Source organism: Lepisosteus oculatus, chromosome 22, assembly GCF_040954835.1.
Source record: "Lepisosteus oculatus isolate fLepOcu1 chromosome 22, fLepOcu1.hap2, whole genome shotgun sequence".
Lineage (NCBI taxonomy): Eukaryota > Metazoa > Chordata > Actinopteri > Semionotiformes > Lepisosteidae > Lepisosteus > Lepisosteus oculatus.
In genome coordinates this window covers 2,128,497-2,148,914 of record NC_090717.1, presented here as the reverse complement: position 1 = coordinate 2,148,914, position 20,418 = coordinate 2,128,497, and the positions used below count along the sequence as shown (strand labels likewise).

General features: G+C 41.1%; 3 protein-coding genes across 3 annotated transcripts; all 3 read left to right on the top strand.

Moving 5' to 3' along the window:
- Nucleotides 1-4,454: 4,454 nt before the first annotated feature.
- On the top strand, nt 4,455-5,324 carry LOC138224509 (G-protein coupled receptor 183-like). The gene has a single exon (XM_069182326.1). The coding sequence runs from the start codon at nt 4,455-4,457 to the stop codon at nt 5,322-5,324; it is 870 nt and encodes a 289-aa protein (XP_069038427.1).
- A 4,682-nt stretch (nt 5,325-10,006) lies between these two features.
- Nucleotides 10,007-10,876, top strand: LOC107079710 (G-protein coupled receptor 183-like). Its single transcript, XM_069182325.1, has one exon. The coding sequence runs from the start codon at nt 10,007-10,009 to the stop codon at nt 10,874-10,876; it is 870 nt and encodes a 289-aa protein (XP_069038426.1).
- A 7,236-nt stretch (nt 10,877-18,112) lies between these two features.
- On the top strand, nt 18,113-18,982 carry LOC107079707 (allatostatin-A receptor-like). The gene has a single exon (XM_015365861.2). The coding sequence runs from the start codon at nt 18,113-18,115 to the stop codon at nt 18,980-18,982; it is 870 nt and encodes a 289-aa protein (XP_015221347.2).
- Nucleotides 18,983-20,418: the final 1,436 nt, after the last annotated feature.

Here is a 20,418-nt window from a genome sequence, read left to right as displayed (position 1 = left end):
CGTTATTGGTTTAATTTTAACAATTTTCCCAAGGCTCTTCAAGTAAGTACCTGTGATCTCTAGATACCTACTGTAGAGCTCATACAGGCAAGTCCCCCGTGACCAGAATTGGCGACCTCTATGTACTAATCCCTAATGTTTCCTTAAAAGAGATTTCGTGTCAAGCATGCGACGTGCCCGTTGTGTTATCAACGCACATTTTCCATAAATAATCTAAATGAAATAAAGCCACGCGGATTCAAAGTGGACTTCAAGCACCAGACAAATAGTTGTTCTGGTATTAAAAACAACTGCAGCACCTGAGCTGAACTCTTAACTCGGCACCACCGGAAGATAAGCCAATAAACCAAAACCAGGTAAACCACATCACCCCAATTAGCAAATGACTTTTAATTATGATCGTTTACACTTTTCTTTTTCCATCTATTACTATTAATATCGCCTTTCCGTGCTCTTCCGATCTTCTCTGCCTCTGTAGCTGACTGCCCAGTGACTGTACGGTTAGTATTTGATCCGGCGGGTCAGTTCAGATATTGTAGGTTGCTAGTCACCAGATAACAAAAGGAAAGTTTTAAGTTGGAGAAACTTGTAAAACCGATGATCGTACTGACCCAATAAACTGCTCATGAATATTCAGCAACTCTACTCTGTTGTGGTATGCGAAAAGACAAATTCCTAATGCAAGAACTTGTATATGGCTAATAAAGTGATCTTATCTTGTTCGGGCTCAGTTTCAGAATTGTCCTACTCCGTGGTGTTCTGTTTCTCTGTAGCTTGATGGCCTCTCGAACCAATATTCAGGAATGCACAATTTCTGGTCACATATCTCAATTGTGCATTGTTCATTATCTGACTTCACTTCTGTTTCATTAAACTCAATATCTCTCCGAGTTAAGATTGCTGTTTTTGGTTTTTTTGTAGTTGTTCGGCTCCAGCCAAGAACAGACGTGTTTGAAGTCGACGTTATAACAGATTTAACATGGTGAAAACTGGGGACAGTAAACCTTCATTTCATTATTTAATGCAGAGTGCAGCTCAACATTGACAAACACAGCAAAAACATATTTTTGTTGAAAACCCCTCCATTATTCGCGAAAGTGATACAGTTTTGTTATCAGGTAGACTGACACTTGACATGACAGTGCGCTACAATTTTTACAGGAGCGCTGCTTTATACAAGCCACAGATAACCCGTTACACAACTACTAGGATGTAATAAGTGGGAATGTATGGATTGAGGCTTTATAGATTAGTAGCAAAATGTAGACTCATTCTTTCAACTGAATTAATCCAATACAACCGCCTTCCTCCGCGTGTTTCTTTTACTGTTTCGATATCGACTTCAAACACCGGTTTTGTTTCGGACCAGATCTTGAAAAAGGTGCGCCGAATGAAGGCAGCGATAATATGTATTCGTATAGAGATGGTACTGTATGTGCCTCTTGTACATGTCATTTTGTACCTTCATTTTAGACTAAAGAGACAAATTGTGCAGGGCTGCGAAGGTCTTTCTTACTTACAGTAAGAATTTTTTTGCACGCAGCTGCATACTATATTGCGGACTAGTTAATTCGGTCATATCTGGAGTTCATCTCCAGCTGAACTTGCGGTTAGTACGGTTGAGCACCCCTGCTGCAGGGAACTAAAAATACTGCAGGTGAATTTGGAAGGCAAATTTTAAACAGGTACATTTCAGACGCTAGACAGTAGGTTCAAGTATGTACATCTTGTGATAGCATGAGTAAGAATATCAGGGAATCACCTACACTGAGCGCATTCAAATCCAAACTCAAAACTTTCGTGTTCAGAAAGGTTTCTTCTGTACCTGTCCATAACTTCCTCTACTGCGCTTCCCGTGTGCAGTAGTCTCTTGTGTTTATTGTACTCATTTTATATCATGTCATTTGCCAAACCGCTTTATACCATACGGTGTCGCCTACCCGGCAAGCAACTAGCGCAAGGCAGGGTACCCCTTGGACATGGGGACAATTTGGAGGCCACGGTAAAGGCCGAGGGTGGGGATTTGGACGGGACACCGGGATAACTCCCTACTCTTATTGAGAAATGCCCAGGGATCTTTAATGACCACCGAGAGTCAGGACCTCGGTTTAACCTCTCATCAGAAAGACGGACTCATTTTATTATCGACTATATTGAACTGTTTCTTCTTTTTCTTCTAAAGTGCCTCGTGATCTTTATTGGAGACGTGCTGTGTTTAAATTATTAGTAGTAGAAGTGCCCGAGTTAAAGCACTGATTAATCAAACCCCTGTCGGAACAGGTATGTCTCAAATCAACACTAAATAGCAGATTTAACGTGATGATCACTGGGAACAGTAAACCTTCCCTTTTTAAATGATGCAGGTTATATCTTGTACATTTATTAATGCAGGCAGAGCTTCAGGTATACAACGTCTCGCATTCCTAATCCCAAATCTTCAACTTCCTGTCTGCTTCATGTAAACCAAAGCTTTATCATGTAATCTGTCAAATAAATATTTTTTAACATTGATTGATATATATATATAACAGAGGTCTAATACCTGTAAATCCCATAGGATATGGTCTCTTTGTTAATTTGAATTCTTTCTCAGGTCTGTTGCACAGTCGGTCCATTTTTTATTTATCTTATTAACGGTAATATTGGAAGATCGCTGGTTATACCTACAATGAAGATATTATTCACTTCAGTCATTTGTTTCAGCGTACTACTGTAACTGGAGGTGAACCGAGTTGTTCGCAGGCAGCTCCATTCTAAACGAGTGCGCTACCTTAGAACCTATTGCAAGAAACTAGGCCTTCTCAGCTCTATTGCATAGTTGGTCTAATAATTGAATTAACTGCTTAACAGTAGCATTTCTAAACAGGCTCCTGCGTGTTTCACAACTAGATGCACCTTTCATGAAGTGAATGTTTTCGATAATGAACTGTTAAAGACCTTAAGAAGATCCCACACGTCTAACGAGGAGGATAATGAGGTTGTTTTCTTTCATTGATTACGCAGGTTGGAGGAAAAACCAGCAGACACTCAGGCCCTCTGGCTTTGGGTCTGAGACACCTGGTCCATGGTTTTAAATGTCTCTCATCTTCTCAAAACATAGGCAAACAGCCTATAAACTGAAACCATAAACATAAACTGAATAAAACGAAAAGATTTCTGGAGAAACCTTTTGGATCCTTTTCATGATTTTGTACAGTGACCTCAAGCCTTTCTTTCAAGTTAATGAGAAATGTGTGCACCGCAGTGAAAACACAACTGTCTCAAACTTAGGCTCTCCTTTGTGCCTTCAAGAGTTACATATTCATCCTTCCGCTGGCTCTGGTATACTCAACGTCGTACACTAAGACCCCAATATTTTTTCAGCAGTAGCCCCTCATTTGTGAAGTGCTCTACTTGACAGTTTTAAAAATATAACTTCTGTTGATGTTTTTAAACCTTTGTGTTGACCGTAACATTCCAGGGGCATCCAAACTCATTCAGAGGCACCGACAGACGATTTTTGAAATTTCTTAAATAACCACGAAAACCGAACGTGTTTGCTTGCAGTCTTGCGACTACAGCTATAATTAAACTTACAACAGCATTCGTAGATAGACGTTATTTTTTACAAAAACTAAAAAAATCGAGAGGAACAGATCAGGCTGCGGGGATATCAATTGCAGTCCAGTCATTTGACCTGCTCAGATATAGCTGTGAGAGAAACAGTACTGAATTCGGTATTAAAGACTTTTGCCGCCATCTTCAGTCCATACATGGTAGTTCTACAGGACAGGTTAAAATCAAAATGAAGCCATTCGGTTTGTACAGAGATAAGCTACTCTTGTATTTATTATTTTATATTATTGATCATTTCATGTTTATGATAGAGCAGCTTCCACAGTCCTCGTTACGTCATCAATTCACGTTTATAAATACACGGAGTGTAAAATATGTTCTTCTCTGTACAGAGCTGCACTGATCTCAGCCTTCTAAGATCTTTGTTCATTTAGTCCTTTTGACTTTTTTTTCAAAGCTCATGACATTGATCGGTATGCATCTGTCAGACAAAATGCAAACACGAAACTGCTCGACTCAAACTGAGGGATAACGACTCATATAGCTCCTAATCACAACCGTTCTCCTCTCGCTTTTTTCCGCCTCCTCCCCCATCTCCACCTGTGCAGTTTCCCCCTGTCTTAGTGGGGAGTCCAGCCTCCTCGTCCTGTGGCCAGGCGGCTGCATATTAACCAAACGGGTAAAACCAAAACCTATTACACTAAAATACTCCACATACATTCGCAAAGCAGCTCATTCTCCGATGGCGTCATTCCTCGTGAACAGATAGAGAGTTAATTATTCTCAGGAGACAGGAAGCCCCAGACATTCAGATACCGTGTAACACGTGAAATCTCCTGTGTGTAATTCGCCTATTAAAACTCAAGAGCAGCGTCCTCAGATATTCATTTTACCAAGCGATGATTTCGCTGAACCTCACTGTGCCGTTAGCGGTGGACTTTAATGAAGCTGCAGATTATTTCATTTTTATAGCAAATCTACTAATTGCTACCAGTGCTGTTCTCGTGGCTGGCTCGGTTGTGTTGGGTATTATTTTTAAAAAGTCACTTCGAGCTCAAAACAGATTCATTTTCATGCTGAACACAAGCATCTGCGATACCCTGTCTGGGGTAAGTGGTTACTACATCGGACTGTTTGATGTGCAGGAGGGCTATCCGTCCAGAAACGGCACCTATTCCATCGTGCCTTCGCTGCTGGCTGTCAATATTCTGACCATCATGTCTGCACAGGTGGACCGTTTCCTTGCTGTAGTTTATCCTTATGCTTACAGTCGTTATATAACCAGGACTGTAGTTATAGGAGTTTGTGTTTTCTGCTGGTTTTACACTTATTTCTCATTAACGGTACAGAACCTCGTTACTGTCGAAGTTGCTGCAAAAATAAAGGCTTACGGCACATTGTCACTCCAGGCAATAATAATCGCAAAAGTGCTGATGAATGTGAAACTGTACCTCATCGCTAAATACCAGATTGCTCGTGAGCCGCCGGGTCCAGAGAGAGACAGCAAGAAAGAGTCCCTGAGACTCATCTTCGTGGTGGTAGTCTGCTTCCTGGCGCTCTGGACTCCTCGCTTTTACTACATTATCATAGTTCAGATGACTGGGTCTAGATACTTGTTCACGAACTGTGCCACAGACCCCTTTATCGTGATGATAAGATTCACTTCAACTAGTACCCCCGGACTATACATCTGGGGGAGCCCCGCTCTCAGGGAGGCTGTGCTGGAGACGGTGTGGGTGAGAGTCTGTCCTCCACTGAGAAAAAGGTAAGAACTGTATCAAGGAACTGTCCCGTCGAACAGAAAATTGTGAGAACTATATCCTCAGTTGTATTATAAATAAAATCCCTTCTTTGCTCTTTAAGATCCCACACAAAGATGATTTTTCTGTTGCGTATTTGACTGCGTAATGGGTCTCATAACATTCTTATATGTTTAACTTAATAAAAAGTAACAAATAACAAGACCCCGATATGCCAGTCTTCCCCGTTTAGTCGTTAGCAGCTCATTTCTCCAAAGACCTAATCCAAATGTTTTCTAAAAATGCCAGGGCCTTACCCGAACTTTTTGTAATCATGTTCACCATTTGGGTAAAGACCGCCTGTTCTCGGTTTTAAGAAGTGTATGAGTGTGTGAGGAACTAGTTTCAAACCGCGGTTCGCCGGTCAATGTAAAGAGCTGAGCAGCGCTGTTTTTCATGTAGGGTTTGGGTATTATAATGAAGAAAATTATGAAGGTAAAGTATCAATTTAAAATATAGAAAAATAAACAGAATGATATCCAATCATGCAAAATTTAGATTCGTAACCCACATTGAGTCAGTTTCAATTAAGCAATGAACTAATGCTGCTTTTGCAGATGGAGTTATTTAGTTCTTTAATGAAAAACATGTTGATACCCTTCTCTCGTTGCCTTTATGAACATAACATGTCTGAGATAATTTGAGGAGTACAGACTTTGAAATGTGTCTTCTGGAGGGCACGGTGCCGCAGTGTGTTTGAATTATAAAGAGGACAGACCTTCAGGTCCACTCTGAATTTTACAGAGATCCAGTTACTTTTATAAAGGAAGGGAGTTATGCACTGATGAAGAGCAGGTTTTAACACAGAGTCTATAGAGGTCTGGACGTATTTAACGCTATGAACTCTTACAAACTGGCACCGGTTAAGAGGTTGAGCAGCAGACGCTTCACCTCAGACAAAGTATTCACCTCTTCTGACAAGAAATCACCGCCAGCTCCAGCAATAGTAGAGAGCCCATCTCTTCTTCAAACGACTGACCCCGACAGTGATCTTGCTGTTGATGCTCAACAGTGAGAGATAACTTGATGAGTACCCTCATAAGGTGAATAAAATAGGATTCAGAACACACACAGACACCTATACCGTCTCTCTCACACACACACACGTACTCCCCCTTGCTGACGGTCTTCAGGCAAGACATCTTTTGTTGATGAGTCGGACTGCAACCAACAAAAACTAAAAAATTGGGTAAATAAACGACATAATGAGCGAAATATAATCACGAGAGTGAGGAAAGTCCGCGGCCGCGGAGACTCCTTTCCTTTGACAATCAAACGTGAAACCGGAAACATTGTTCCCAAACACAAGGGAAAAAACTTAATCTCTTATCTTTTGGCCAACTCAAAAGCAGTCAGATATTCATGTTCTGAAACGGAGTGCGCACAGAACAGCACATGAATCATCCCTGCAGCCAAACTGCTGTTGAAACGCCACCCGAAACCTCAGAATCTGGATACAAGATGAAGGCTTAAAATGTTACATGTAAAAATCTTTTCTGTTTTCCAGGACCGACCCGGACTCAAAAAGTCCCCAAAATAGCCGAATATAACGAAGGGAAACTGATAACGTCATCAGCGTCATAACTGAACAACATTGTAGAGTCGAGCACCCTGTGAAACCTCAATACGTTTGATGACTTTGATCAGAATATTTCTGCAGTTTGACCGTTTGATTTTCATTAGAATATTAGACTACTTATCGAGAATTTTTTTTTTATTTTTCAAAAATAAATATTCACACGTTATAAATCAGATGGGGTTTGGGAAATGTTTTTATGAATTTCTGTTCTCACCGTGTCTGCTGAAGAGCTCAATCACATGGAAAACCCTCTCCTACCACTTTTTATAGTAGTAGAAGCGAATTTAACAAGAATCGGAGACTATTAATTTATCTTCATTTTGATTCCTACCTTTCTGTCTCTCGTTCGTCACTCCCAGTGTCTTTAGTGTCTGGAATCTCACCGTTCAGACTCAAACAGTCTGTTCAATCACATTCTTAATTATCTCAGCTTTGGAGATGAAACTACACATGAAGTCATATCGAAAATAAGTGTTACATTTGATTTCTTTTGAAATCCGAACCATATGTTGTCTACCATCTTATTGTGTAACAGAACGTGATCATTTCACGATGCTATGAAATTTGCCAATTTAAAAAAATTGTGGACGTCTCACACATTGCGATTTTCAAGATGTAAAAATGAAATTAGAAATCGACCTAAGGATTTTGAATTTAAAAATGATTAAGTCTGGTAACAAATCATTAAAGCAGATTTTACTTTGCAAAAGATATATTTGTTTCATTTGAACGATTCATATTTACACTACTGTAATTGTTTGCACAGAGCTCGTGTATCTCTTGAATACACCTACTGTAATTGTTCCCCCTCGAAGTTCAACAGACACTTGGGCCGGTTGAAGTGTAATTCACACGCTATAAAGGGTTATTGCGCCATCTTGTGTTCATGGGTAGGCAGTTCCGCGGGATGGAAAGCTCACCTGAAAAAAAAACCTTACGACAGAGCACTAGAAATTATATCTTAGCTTTGAGGGTTACACTAAAGAGAAAGACATTCGATGTTTACAGAAATGAGATTATCATGATCATCTAAGGATATATATATATCCCAGACAGTGACACACCGGAATGACAAACTAGGGACACGACAGAAGGAGCGCCCTCAGCTGTAGAGGGCGTGACAGCTTCATAATGGAATTTGATATTTAGCGATGAAGTAAATTAGTACTTTATTATTAGTACTGGTGTTTTTCTCTATAGCCTGATAATTTCTTATACTGCATATCAGGAATGGAAGATCCTTGGTTATATCTACAATTTAAGATACGGTAATGCTACAGAGTTCAGATGGGCGCCCTTGCCCGCTGCCTGCACAGATCGGGGACGCGAACCCGGGCCTCCGACGTCACTCAACAGGGACCCAGCCTGGTGAGCTAAAGAGAAATGACGTCACCACTCTGGTAAGCCATCTTTCACACTGAATGGTGGCCGTAAGCGTTACGCTATTATTTGCCTCATTCATTTGTTAGGACCGATTGCAACACACTTCACCTTCTCACAACTAATAAGTCAAAAGAATTGATTCTTCTTTACTACATAAAGTATGTTTCATTCAAACACTAAATTACTAAACTTCTGTGATTGTTCCTTACAGAGTTCATACCTGTATATCTCTAGAATATAACTAATTGGTTCACAGCGAAGTAGTGAGACACTTGGGTAGGTTGAGGTTCATCTCTCATGCTGGGCCGCTAACGGTCCACTAGTTCAGACAGACAAGAAACATTTTTAGGAAAACCGCATTTCCTGGTATTTTGGAAGGCGGTGGATACAGTATGAACAAAATGTTTTCAAACAGATATAAATAAAAATTAAAAAGTTAAAAGAGTTTTTGTGTTGCACAACGTTTCAGGGGCATTCAAAGACATTCAGAGACGCTGAAAAAAGTTTTTTTACTTCTTCAAATTCCTACGAAAACCTAACGTGTGTGCTTGCAGTCTTGCCTTGAACAGAGAACAGCAAACACTCCGTAAAATTAAGCAGGTTGCAATTCTGTCTCCACGGTTAAAACTATAATTAAGATTACAACAGCTTTCATAGTCAGACGTTATTTTTTACAAAAAAAAACTACGAAACCGAGAAGGACAGATCAGGCTGTAGGAATATCAATTACAGTCCAGTCATATTTGACCTGCTAAGCTACAGCCGTCTGACTCCTTGAGAGAAACAATACTGCACCCGGTCTTAAGGATCATTGGCGCCATCTTCTGTTCATACCTGGTAGTTGTACAGGACTGACTGCTCCCTTGACATCAATTATTCATTACAATCACGACTGAAGAAAATTCAACCTGTGACGGAATAATATAGAGTACACGATTGTTTTGCTCAACGAGATAAAGGTGATAATCGAGAGGAAGCCATCTGGTATGTACAGAGATGAGCTCGGGATAAATCATTTGAATTATTTCATGTAAATGATACAGCTGCATCTACTGTCCTCTCTACGTCAAAAACACGTTAATAACTACACTCCGTGTTAATAGATTCCTCTCTGTACAGAGCAGCACTGATTGAAGTTCTTTGTTCATTCAGTCATTTTGACTTTGTTATAAACGACCACCTCAGCTCATGACATTGATCGGTATGCAACTGCCAGACAAAATGCAAACAACTTGAAACAAAGAAATAACTCATCCAGCTGCTTCTAATCACAATCGTTACCGACTTCTGTTTAAACACAGAACACTTTGATGTGACTCAGCTATCACACACATCTCCATCTCCTCTCGCTCTTTTCCGCCTCCTCCCCCATCTCCACCTGTGCAGTTTCCCCTTGGTGAACTCCTCTGTCTTAGTGGGGAGTCCAGCCTCCTCGTCCTGTGGCCAGGCGGCTGCATATTAACCAAACGGGTAATACCAAAACCTATTACACTAAAATACTCCTCATACATTCGCAGAGCAGCTCATTCTCCGATGGCGTCATTCCTCGTGAACAGATAGAGAGTTAATTATTCTCAGGAGACAGGAAGCCCCAGACATTCAGATACCGTGTAACACGTGAAATCTCCTGTGTGTAATTCGTCTATTAAAACTCAAGAGCGGCGTCCTCAGATATTCATTTTACCAAGCGATGATTTCTCTGAACCTCACTGTTCCGTTAGCGGTGGACTTTAATGAAGCTGCAGATTATTTCATTTTTATAGCAAATCTACTAATTGCTACCAGTGCTGTTCTCGTGGCTGTCTCGGTTGTGTTGGGTATTATTTTTAAAAAGTCACTTCGAGCTCAAAACAGATTCATTTTCATGCTGAACACAAGCATATGCGACACTCTGTCTGGGGTAGGTGGTTACTACATCGGACTGTTTGATGTGCAGGAGGGGTATCCGTCCAGAAACGGCACCTATTCCATCATGCCTTTGCTACTGGCTGTCAATATTCTGACAATCTTGTCTGCACAGGTGGACCGATTCCTTGCAGTAGTTTATCCTTTTATTTACAGTCGTTATATAACCAGGACTGTAGTTATAGGAGTTTGTGTTTTCTGCTGGTTTTACACGTACCTCTCATTAACGGTACAGAACCTCGTTACTGTCGAAGTTGCTGCAAAAATAAAAGCTTACGGCACATTGTCACTCCAGGCAATAATAATCGCAAAAGTGCTGATGAACGTGAAACTGTACCTCATCGCTAAATACCAGATTGCTCGTGAGCCGCCGGGTCCAGAGAGAGACAGCAAGAAAGAGTCCCTGAGACTCATCATCGTGGTGGTAGTCTGCTTCCTGGCGCTCTGTACTCCTCGCTTTTACTACGTTATCGTGGTTCAGATGACCGGGTCTAGATACATGTTCACGAACTGCGCCACAGACCCTTTTACCGTGATGATAAGATTCACTTCAACCTGTACCCCCGGACTGTACATCTGGGGGAGCCCCGCTCTCAGGGAGGCTGTGCTGAAGACGGTGTGGGGGAGAGTCTGTCCTCCACTGAGAAAAAGGTAAGAACTGTATCAAGGTACTGTCCAGTCGAACAGAAAATTGTGAGAACTATATTCTCAGTTGAATTAAAAATAAAATTCCTTCTTTGCTCTTTGAGATCTCACACAAAGATTATTTTTCTGTTCCGTAATTGGTTTCATAACATTCCTATGTGTTTTTAACATAATAAAAAGTAACAAAGGACAAGACCCCGATATAACCGTCTTCCCCGTTTAGTCGTTAGCAGCTCATTTCTCCAAACACCTCATCCAGCCGTTTTGTTAAAATGTCAGGGCATCACCCGACCGGTTTGTAATCAAGCCCGTTGTTCCACACTCCCACAACCATTCGGATAAAGACCGCCTGTTCTCGGTTTTAAGAAGTGTATGAGTGTGTGAGGAACTAGTTTCAATCTGCGGTTCGCCAATGTAAAGAGCTGAGCAGCGCTGCTTTTCATGTAGAGTTTGGGTATTATGATGACGTAAACTAGGAAGATAATAATCATAATAATAATAATAATAATAATTGCGCTATATAAGCTTACACTTATATAGCGCTTTTCTGGACACTCCACTCAAAGCCCTTTACAGGTAATGGGGACTCCCCTCCACCACCACCAATGTGCAGCCCCACCTGGATGATGCGACGGCAGCCATAGTGCGCCAGAACGCTCCCCACACACCAGCTCTCAGTGGGGAGGAGAGCAGAGTAATGAAGCCAATTCATAGATAATGTATTAATTTAAAATATAGAAAAATAAACAATGATATCTAATAATGCACACATTTAGATCAATAACCCCCATTGAGTCACTTTTAATTAAGCAATGAGGTAAGGCTGATTTTGCAGACGGAGTTATTTAGTTCTTTAATGAAAAACATTTTGATACCCTTCTCTCGTTGCCTTTATAAACATAACGTGTCTGAGATAATTTGAGCAGTACAGATTTTGAAATGTGTCTTTTGGAGGGCACGGGGCTCAGTGCCTTGCTCAGTGAGTCTGCCTCAAGGATGTATCCGGTTCATCTCCTCCGGTCTGATTCCGGGGCGACAATCTGATTTCTGTAAAGAGACCAAAACTGTGCATCATATTCTAAAGGAGGTCTTAAAAAAATATTGTATAATTTAAATAGAATACTCCTCGACTTAAAATCTACACCTTTAACTCTTTATCCTTACTGTCAATCAGTCTCCCTGATATATACATACTTTATTGATCCCGTAAGGGAAATTGCAGAGATCGTGTCCACGCATTGTCTACATGATGTAAATGATGCGTCACAAACACCTTTAAAAGATCTGAGAGGGGAGTTGTAAGAAGTTTCTTGACATTTCATGAAAGAGTGGCGCGTTCAGAGTTATGACACCGTCTTGTAGTAAGCGAAGCCTTCTGAATTGCAATTCGTATGATTTTATAAAAACTAATCGAGAATGTTCGAAACATCCCTTTTCATATTTGTGTGGAGTGGTGCACAATTGGAATCATTGGGCATTTTTAATGTAGTACAAATTTATGTTTTAGTAACACTAATGGGTTTCATTGACTAATTATACTTCAATTGTTTTAAAATCGAGTAGATATAGCAGATTTGTACTTCTAATTATAAGCCTCCCTAATTTTAAGTAAAGTTCATAATGTTAATCCTAAGATTATCCACCTCTTCGTTTACAAAAATTTAAATAACCAGTTTAATGACGTTTTGCTTGAAAACCCCACTATGACGCTGCTCAGAGAATTAACACGTGTTAATTGCTCCCAGGAGCTCCAGGGTAGCAGAGGACAGACCTTCTGGTCCACTCTGAATTTCACAGAGATCCAGTTCATTTTATAAAGGACGGGAGTTATGCACTGATGAAGAGAAGTTCGTCAACACACAGTCTATAAAGGGCTGGACGTAAATAACGCTATGAACTCTTACAAACTGGCACCGGTAAAGAGGTTGAGCACCACACAGTTCATCTCAGACAAAGTGATCATCTCTTCTGACAAGAAATCGCTTTCAGCTCCAGCAGTAGTAGAGAGCCTTCTACAACTACTGTATAAGCCTCTTCTTCAAACGCCACATCGCGACAGCGATGTTGTTGTTGATGCTAAACAGTGAGAGATAACATGATGAGTACCCTCATAAGGTGAATAAAATAGGATTCAGAACACACACAAACACCTATACCGTCTCTCACACACACTCATATACTCCCCCTCCCTGACGGTCTTCAGGCAAGACATCTTTTATTTGATGAGTCGAACTGCAACAAATATATATATATATTGGGTAAATAAACTACTGTACATAATGAGTGAAATATAGCCATGAGAGTGAGGATGGTCAGCGGCCTCGGAGACTCCTTTCCTTTGACAATCAGACTTGAAACAGAAAAGATGGTTTCCAAACACAAGGAGAAAATCATCTTTAATCCTTAGGAAAATTCAAAAGCAGTCAGACATTCACCTTCTGAAACGGAGTGTGCACAGAACAGCACATGAATCATCCCTGCAGCCAAACTGCTGTTGAAACGCCACCCGAAACCTCAGAATCTGGATACAAGATGAAGGCTTAAAATGTTACATGTAAAAATCTTTTCTGTTTTCCAGGACCGGCCCGGATGCAAAAAGTCCGCAAAATAGCAGAATATAACGAAGTGAAACTGAAAACGTCATCAGCGTCATAACTGAACAACATTGTAGAGTCGAGCACCCTGTGAAACTTCAATACGTTTGATGACTTGGGTCAGAATATTTCTGCCGTTTGACCGTTTGATTTTCATTAGAATATTAGACTACTTATCGAGAAACTTTTTTTCATTAAAAAAAATATTTTAAAGTATTTTAAAAAAATAAATATTCACACGTGTCTGCTGAAGAGCTCAATCACATGGAAAACCCTCTCCTACCACTTTTTATAGTAGTAAAAGCGAATTTAACAAGAATCGGAGACTATTAATTTACCTTCATTTTGATTCCTATCTTTCTGTCTCTCGTTCGTCACTCCCAGTGTCTTTAGTGTCTGGAATCTCACCGTTCAGACTCAAACACTCTGTTCAATCACATTCTTAATTAGCTCAGCTTTGGTAATGAAACTACACCCGATGTCAGGAAGGGAGTCATATCGAAAATAAGTGTTACATTTGTTTTCTTTTGAAATCCGAACCATATGTTATCTAATGTTAATGTTGGTTTATATGCCCTTTACAATTTCCTGCATTAGGAATGTGTCTTTTCGCATACCCCAGCTTGCTCTCCATTAGACACACAGACAGGGAGAGATGCTTGGGGTCAGAATTCAGGATCAGCCATTGTACAGCACCCCTGGAGCAGTTGGGGTTAAGGGCCTTGCTCAGGGCCCCAACGGAGTAGGATTCCTCTGCCGGCTGCGGGATTTGAACCGGCAACCTCCCAGCCACAGGCACAGATCCTTAGCCACAGAGCCACCGATCTACCATCTTACTATGTAGCAGAACGTGATCATTTCCCGATGCAATGCTATTGCCAATTGAAATTGTGGACGTCTCACGCATTGCGATTTCAAGATGTAAAAATCAAATTAGAAATCGACCTAAGGATTTTGAATTTGAAAATGATTAAGTCTGGTAACAAATCATCAAAGCAGATTTTACTTTGAAAAATATATATTTGTTTAATCTGAACGGTTCATATTTACACTGCTGTAATTGTTTGCAAAGAGCACGTGGATCTCTTGAATACTCCTACAGTACTTGTTCCCGAGCGAAGTTCAGCTCACAGACACTTGGGCAGGTTGAAGTGTAATTCACACGCTATAAAAGGTTATTGCGCCATCTTGTGTTCATGGGTATTTTGACATCCTACACATATCCGTTGTCTAACATCTTATTCTGGGAAATTTTTAGGAAAAGGCTATTCCAAACACATTTGTTGTGGGGGAGATCTCTGACACTAATTTTAAAGATGTAAAAGTAAAATTAAATGCTGAACACAGCATGTCTGAAACTTAATCCACATTTGAAGTGCAGGAGGGCTGTCCAGCCTTCGCTACTGGGAGTCAATAATCTGACCATCTTGTTTGCACAGGTGCACCGATTCCTTGTACTAATTTACCAATAATAATCACGACAGTACTGTTGAAAGTGATGAAACTGTACCTCATCTCTGAATACTAAATTTCGCGTGAGCCGCCGGGTCCAGAGAGAGACAGCAAGAAAGAGTCCCTGAGACTCATCATCGTGGTGGTAGTCTGCTTCCTGGCGCTCTGGACTCCTGGCTTTTACGCAGTTATCGCGGCTGAGTTGACCAGAGACAGATACTTGTTTAAGAGCAGCGCCAGCCACCCTGTGACCATGAAGCTAAGGTTCACCTCAACTAGTAGCCCCGGGCTGTACATCTGGGGGAGCCCCGCTCTCAGGGAGGCTGTGCTGAACGGGTGTGGAGATGTCTAGTACTAAGAAAAAGGTAGAAAATAAATTTGTAAGAATGTTTCATTGCATTAGTTGAGTAGAACTGTACAGCAGTTACAGCCCAGTCGCTGAGCCAGTTTTAGCCAGACCAAGGGAGGAAGAGGGAGAGCCGGAGAGTGAACAATGAACTTATAAGGTCCCATAACACCTAGCTTGGGACCCTCACAGTCCAACAACACAAGCTTCCTCCTGGAAAAATCCTGGGCAAACCCGATTCTGTCAGGGACGGTGGAAAGCCCCCTGAAAGGGATTGGCTAAGGAGAGGGATAAAAACACCTGAGACAAGACAGAGGGGTCTCGGAATTTCCACGGGACCCTGGAGACGACACAGGCAGCACCAGGGAAGCTGCAGAGTGCGAGACCACGGAGGAACTGTGCAGAGACTTCTAACACCTGGAGCGAGGAACTACTGGTTCACTAACTGACGACCACTAGAGACACTGGTTCACTCTAGGGTTCACCTTACCGTGACACCCCATATATGCAAATGAGGGCTCTCACCCGTGTGTTCTTCCTGCTTCCTGGCGCTCTGAACTCCTGCCTTTTACTCCAGTGTTGTCTTATTAACTGGCCTCATAATGTGCTCCATGAACTGATTTCAGGCTCCAAATGTATTTTCCACATTGAGAGCCGGCGCCAGGGGAAAAATCTGTAAGGGGTGTCTGAAACTCTGAGGGGGGCGGACTGAAATCTCGCTACCATGCCACTATGCCACTGATTAGTGCTTCTGTCACGGATGTCGGAAGGGACAAACCGTGGAATGGCAGGAGAGCGTAAAAGACCCTACCGTAGCGGAGAGACGGGGGTTAGCCCGGGCTCAGCTATTCAGGAAATGCCGTATACAAACCTATGCCCTCAGGCTATGGACGTGGGGCGACCTGGTGCTAGGCCGGTCTCAGGACATCCGAACCTCAATGCTGAGTGAAGAGGAAAGGGTGACCAGGAGATATATACCCCTAGACAGAGACACACCGGAATGACAAGCAAAGCACAGGAAACTAGGGACAGGACAGAGTAGGGGCGCCCTCTAGCTGTAGACGGCGTGACAGCTTCTCAATGGAAGATAACGACGAGCAATCTGGTACTTAGCCATGAAGTACACTTTCACTTTCATTAGTACTGGTGTTTTTCTCTGGAGCCTGATCATTTCTTATACTGCATATTAGGAATGGAAGATCCTTGGTTATATCTACAATTTAAGATATTATTTGCCTCATTAATTTGTTAGGACTGATTTCAACAAACTTCGCCTTCTCACAACTAATAAGTCAAAATAATTGATTTTTCTTTACTACATAAAGTATGTTTCATTCAAACACTAAATTACTAAACTTCTGTGATTGTTTTTTACAGAGTACATACCTGTATATCTCTAGAATATAACTAATTGGTCCCCAGCAAAGTAGTGACACTTGGACAGGTTGAAGTTCATCTCTCATGCTGGGCAGCTAACAGTCCACTAGTTCAGAAAGACAATATACATCTTTAGGAAAACCGCAGTCCCTGGTATTTTGGAAGGCGGTGTATAAAGTATGAACAAAATGTTTTCACACAGATATACCGTAAAATAAAATAAAAAAGTTAAAAAAGCTTTTGTGTTAAACGTAATGTTTCAGGGGCATTCAAAGACATTCAGAGGCACTGAAAAAAATTGTCTTTTTAATTCCTCAAATTACTACGAAAACCTAACGTGTGTGCTTGCAGTTTTGCCTTGAACAGAGAACTGCAAACACTCCGTAAAATTAAGTAGGTTGCAATTCTGTCTCCACGGTAACAGATATAATTAAGCTTACAACAGCTTTCATGGTTAGACGTTACTTTTAACAAAAAACTACGAAACCGAGAAGAACAGATCAGGCTGTAGGACTATGAATTACAGTCCAGTCATATATTTGACCTGCTCAGCTACAGCCGTCTGAATCCTCGAGGGAAACAATGCTGCACCCGGTCTTAAAGATAATTGGCGCCATCTTCTGTTCATACCTGGTAGTTGTACAGGACTGACTGCTCCCTTGACACAATTATTCATTACAATCACGACTGAAAAAAATTCAACCTGTGACGGAATAATATAGAGTACGTGATTTTTTTGCTCAACAATATAGATGTGATAATCGAGAGGAAGCCATTCGGTATGTACAGAGATGAGCTCGGGATAAATCATAAATTTATTTCATGTTAATGATACAGCTGCATCTACTGTCCTCTCTACGTCAAAAACACGTTAATAACCACACTCCGTGTTAATAGATTCCTCTCTGTACAGAGCGGCACTGATTGAAGTTCTTTGTCCATTCAGTCATTTTGACTTTGTTATAAACGACCACCTCAGCTCATGACATTGATCGGTATGCAAAATGCAAACAACTTGAAACTGCTGGACTCAAACTGAGAAATAACAGCTCATCCAGCTGCTCCTAATCACAATCGTTACCGACTTCTGTTTAAACACTTTGATGTGACTCAGCGCTCACACGCATCTCCTCTCGCTCTTTTCCGCCTCCTCCCCCATCTCCACCTGTGCAGTTTCCCCTTGGTGAACTCCTCTGTCTTAGTGGGGAGTCCAGCCTCCTCGTCCTGTGGCCAGGCGGCTGCATATTAACCAAATGGGTAAAACCAAAACCTTTTACACTAAAATACTCCTCATACATTCGCAAAGCAGCTCATTCTTCAATGGCGTCATTCCTCGTGAACAGATGGAGAGTTAATTATTCACAGGAGACACGAAGCTCCAGACATTCAGATGCCGTGTAACACGTCAAATCTCCTGTGTGTAATATGCTTATTAAAATTCAAGAGCAGCGTCCTCAGATATTCATTTTACCACACGATGATTTCTCTGAACCTCACTGTGCCGTTAGCGGTGGACTTTAATGACGCTGCAGATTATTTCATTTTTATAACCAATCTACTAATTGCTACCAGTGCTGTTCTCATGGCTGGCTCGGTGGTGTTGGGTATTATTTGTACAAAGTCACTTCGAGGTCAAAACAGGTTTATTTTCATGCTGAACACCAGCATATCTGACACTCTGACCGGGTTAGGCGGTTACTACATCGGACTGTTTGATGTGCAGGAGGGCTATCCGTCCAAAAACGGCACCTATTACATAGTGCCTTCGCTACTGGGAGTCAATATTCTGACCATCATGTCTGCACAGGTGGACCGATTCCTTGCGGTAGCTTATCCTTATACTTACAGTCGTTATATAACTCGGACTGTAGCTATACAACTATGCTTTTTCGCCTGGTTTTACACTTACTTCATGTTAACGGTTCAGAATATCGTTACCATTGACGTTGCTAAAAAAGTGAGCGCTTACGGTACTTTGTCGCTCCAGGCAATAATAATCGCAAAAGTGCTGATGAACGTGAAGCTGTACCTCATTGCTAAATACCAGATTGCTCGGGAGCCGCCGGGTCCAGAGAGAGACAGCAAGAAAGAGTCCCTGAGACTCATCATCGTGGTGGTAGTCTGCTTCCTGGCGCTCTGGTGTCCTTACTTTTACTACATGATCGTGGTCCAGTTGGCCAGATCTACGTACATGTTCGCGAACACTGCCAGGAACCCTCTAAGTTTGATGTTGAGATTTTCTTCAACCTGTACCCCCGGACTGTACATCTGGGGGAGCCCCGCTCTCAGGGAGGCTGTGCTGAAGACGGTGTGGGGGAGAGTCTGTCCTCCACTGAGAAAAAGGTAAGAACTGTACCAAGAGAAAATGATTCATAGCGTTAGTGGTGATCAGAGAAATGTATTAACATTTCACACTCTCTGTTAAAACTGTAGTATTAAAATTATAGGGTTTCTTAATTTCGTTCTTTAAAATTTTATTTAAAAAAAACGTGCAATCCAAGACCTCTGTCATGTGTTCCTGTAGTTGTCTTATTAACTAAGATAGTAACTTGCTTAAGCAGAGTTTTTGTACTTGGTTTCAGATTATAAATTTTACAAGATTCTGAATTACAAACCCTTCGAATACTGTAATTTTAGCTTTAACTCTCAAGTGGTCCTCGGCTGAAATATTTTTAAATTATTATTGCAAACCTTGTGAGCTACAGTATACGGACTAAACAGCAACGTGGACTACAGTACATGGACTAAACAGTAACGTTTATTTAGTTTCTCCTCTAACAAAAGCATCTGATCGAGAGATCTGCAAAACGGAGGTCATTACCTCTTGAAACTCGATTTAGCTTTTTAAAATGCGCTAGTTCTGAACAGTTAAAGGCAGAAAATAGTTGTGGTTTATCTCTGGTAACTAAAACTACCTCCTGATTTTAGCTCGGAGCTATTTCTTAGGGCATTTTCAACTGCTATCTTAGAAAATGTTCTAAGCGAAACATCCGAAACATAAGAGAACCAGACTCATTGGTGAATTTTGTAATTAAAACACATACTGTACATACTAGATTTAATCCACGAGACAATACAAACGTCATAGATACAAAAGGTTTTACCTTTTCTACATAGTTATTTTCATTTACTGTCTGAATTTTTGGGTTTGAAGAGCAGATTTAGGATTCCAGCTAGACATCTACGACTGACACACAACGGAGGTGAACACTAAACAGTCAATTGTAATTATGAGACGCTGCGTCAGCATGCGTATGCTGCAAAGGAACAGGTAAAGGCTCCACAGCCGAAACGTTGTCTCTTTTCGTTTTCTTTTCGGAATGGCATGAACCTTTACATGTTCCATTATTATACGTTGTTGTTTTTTTTCTTGTGTTTATAAGGAGGATCTCCTCAAGATCTTAAGGCGAAGGAGCAACAATACAGAAGAGATGCCGACTGTAGCGAAGGACAAGTCAGGAGATCCGCGTCAGAATTTAGCACATTCGGAGTGGACAGACCACACCGGGTAATTCTCCCCGACAGGCTTTCAAGAAGAACTGAATTTGGTCTCTACCAGAAATAAGTGTGGTAATTAAGCAGATAATATTTTATAATAGTGAAGGGAGTTGATCATTTATGATGAATATATATTAATATATGAATATGAATATATATATATAAATAAAGGTCTTTTATATATCTGTGCTAATCTAGTTATACATCTGTGCTAATCTAGCCCGTTGCTTTAAGACAACTCCATACTAAACTTGTTCTCAAGTACAACGAACCCAAAATAACAGC

What these genes read in the sequence shown, in the direction of transcription:
- LOC138224509 (XM_069182326.1), top strand. Translation starts at nt 4,455, where the DNA reads ATGATTTCGCTGAACCTCACTGTGCCGTTAGCGGTGGACTTTAATGAA.
- LOC107079710 (XM_069182325.1), top strand. Translation starts at nt 10,007, where the DNA reads ATGATTTCTCTGAACCTCACTGTTCCGTTAGCGGTGGACTTTAATGAA.
- LOC107079707 (XM_015365861.2), top strand. Translation starts at nt 18,113, where the DNA reads ATGATTTCTCTGAACCTCACTGTGCCGTTAGCGGTGGACTTTAATGAC.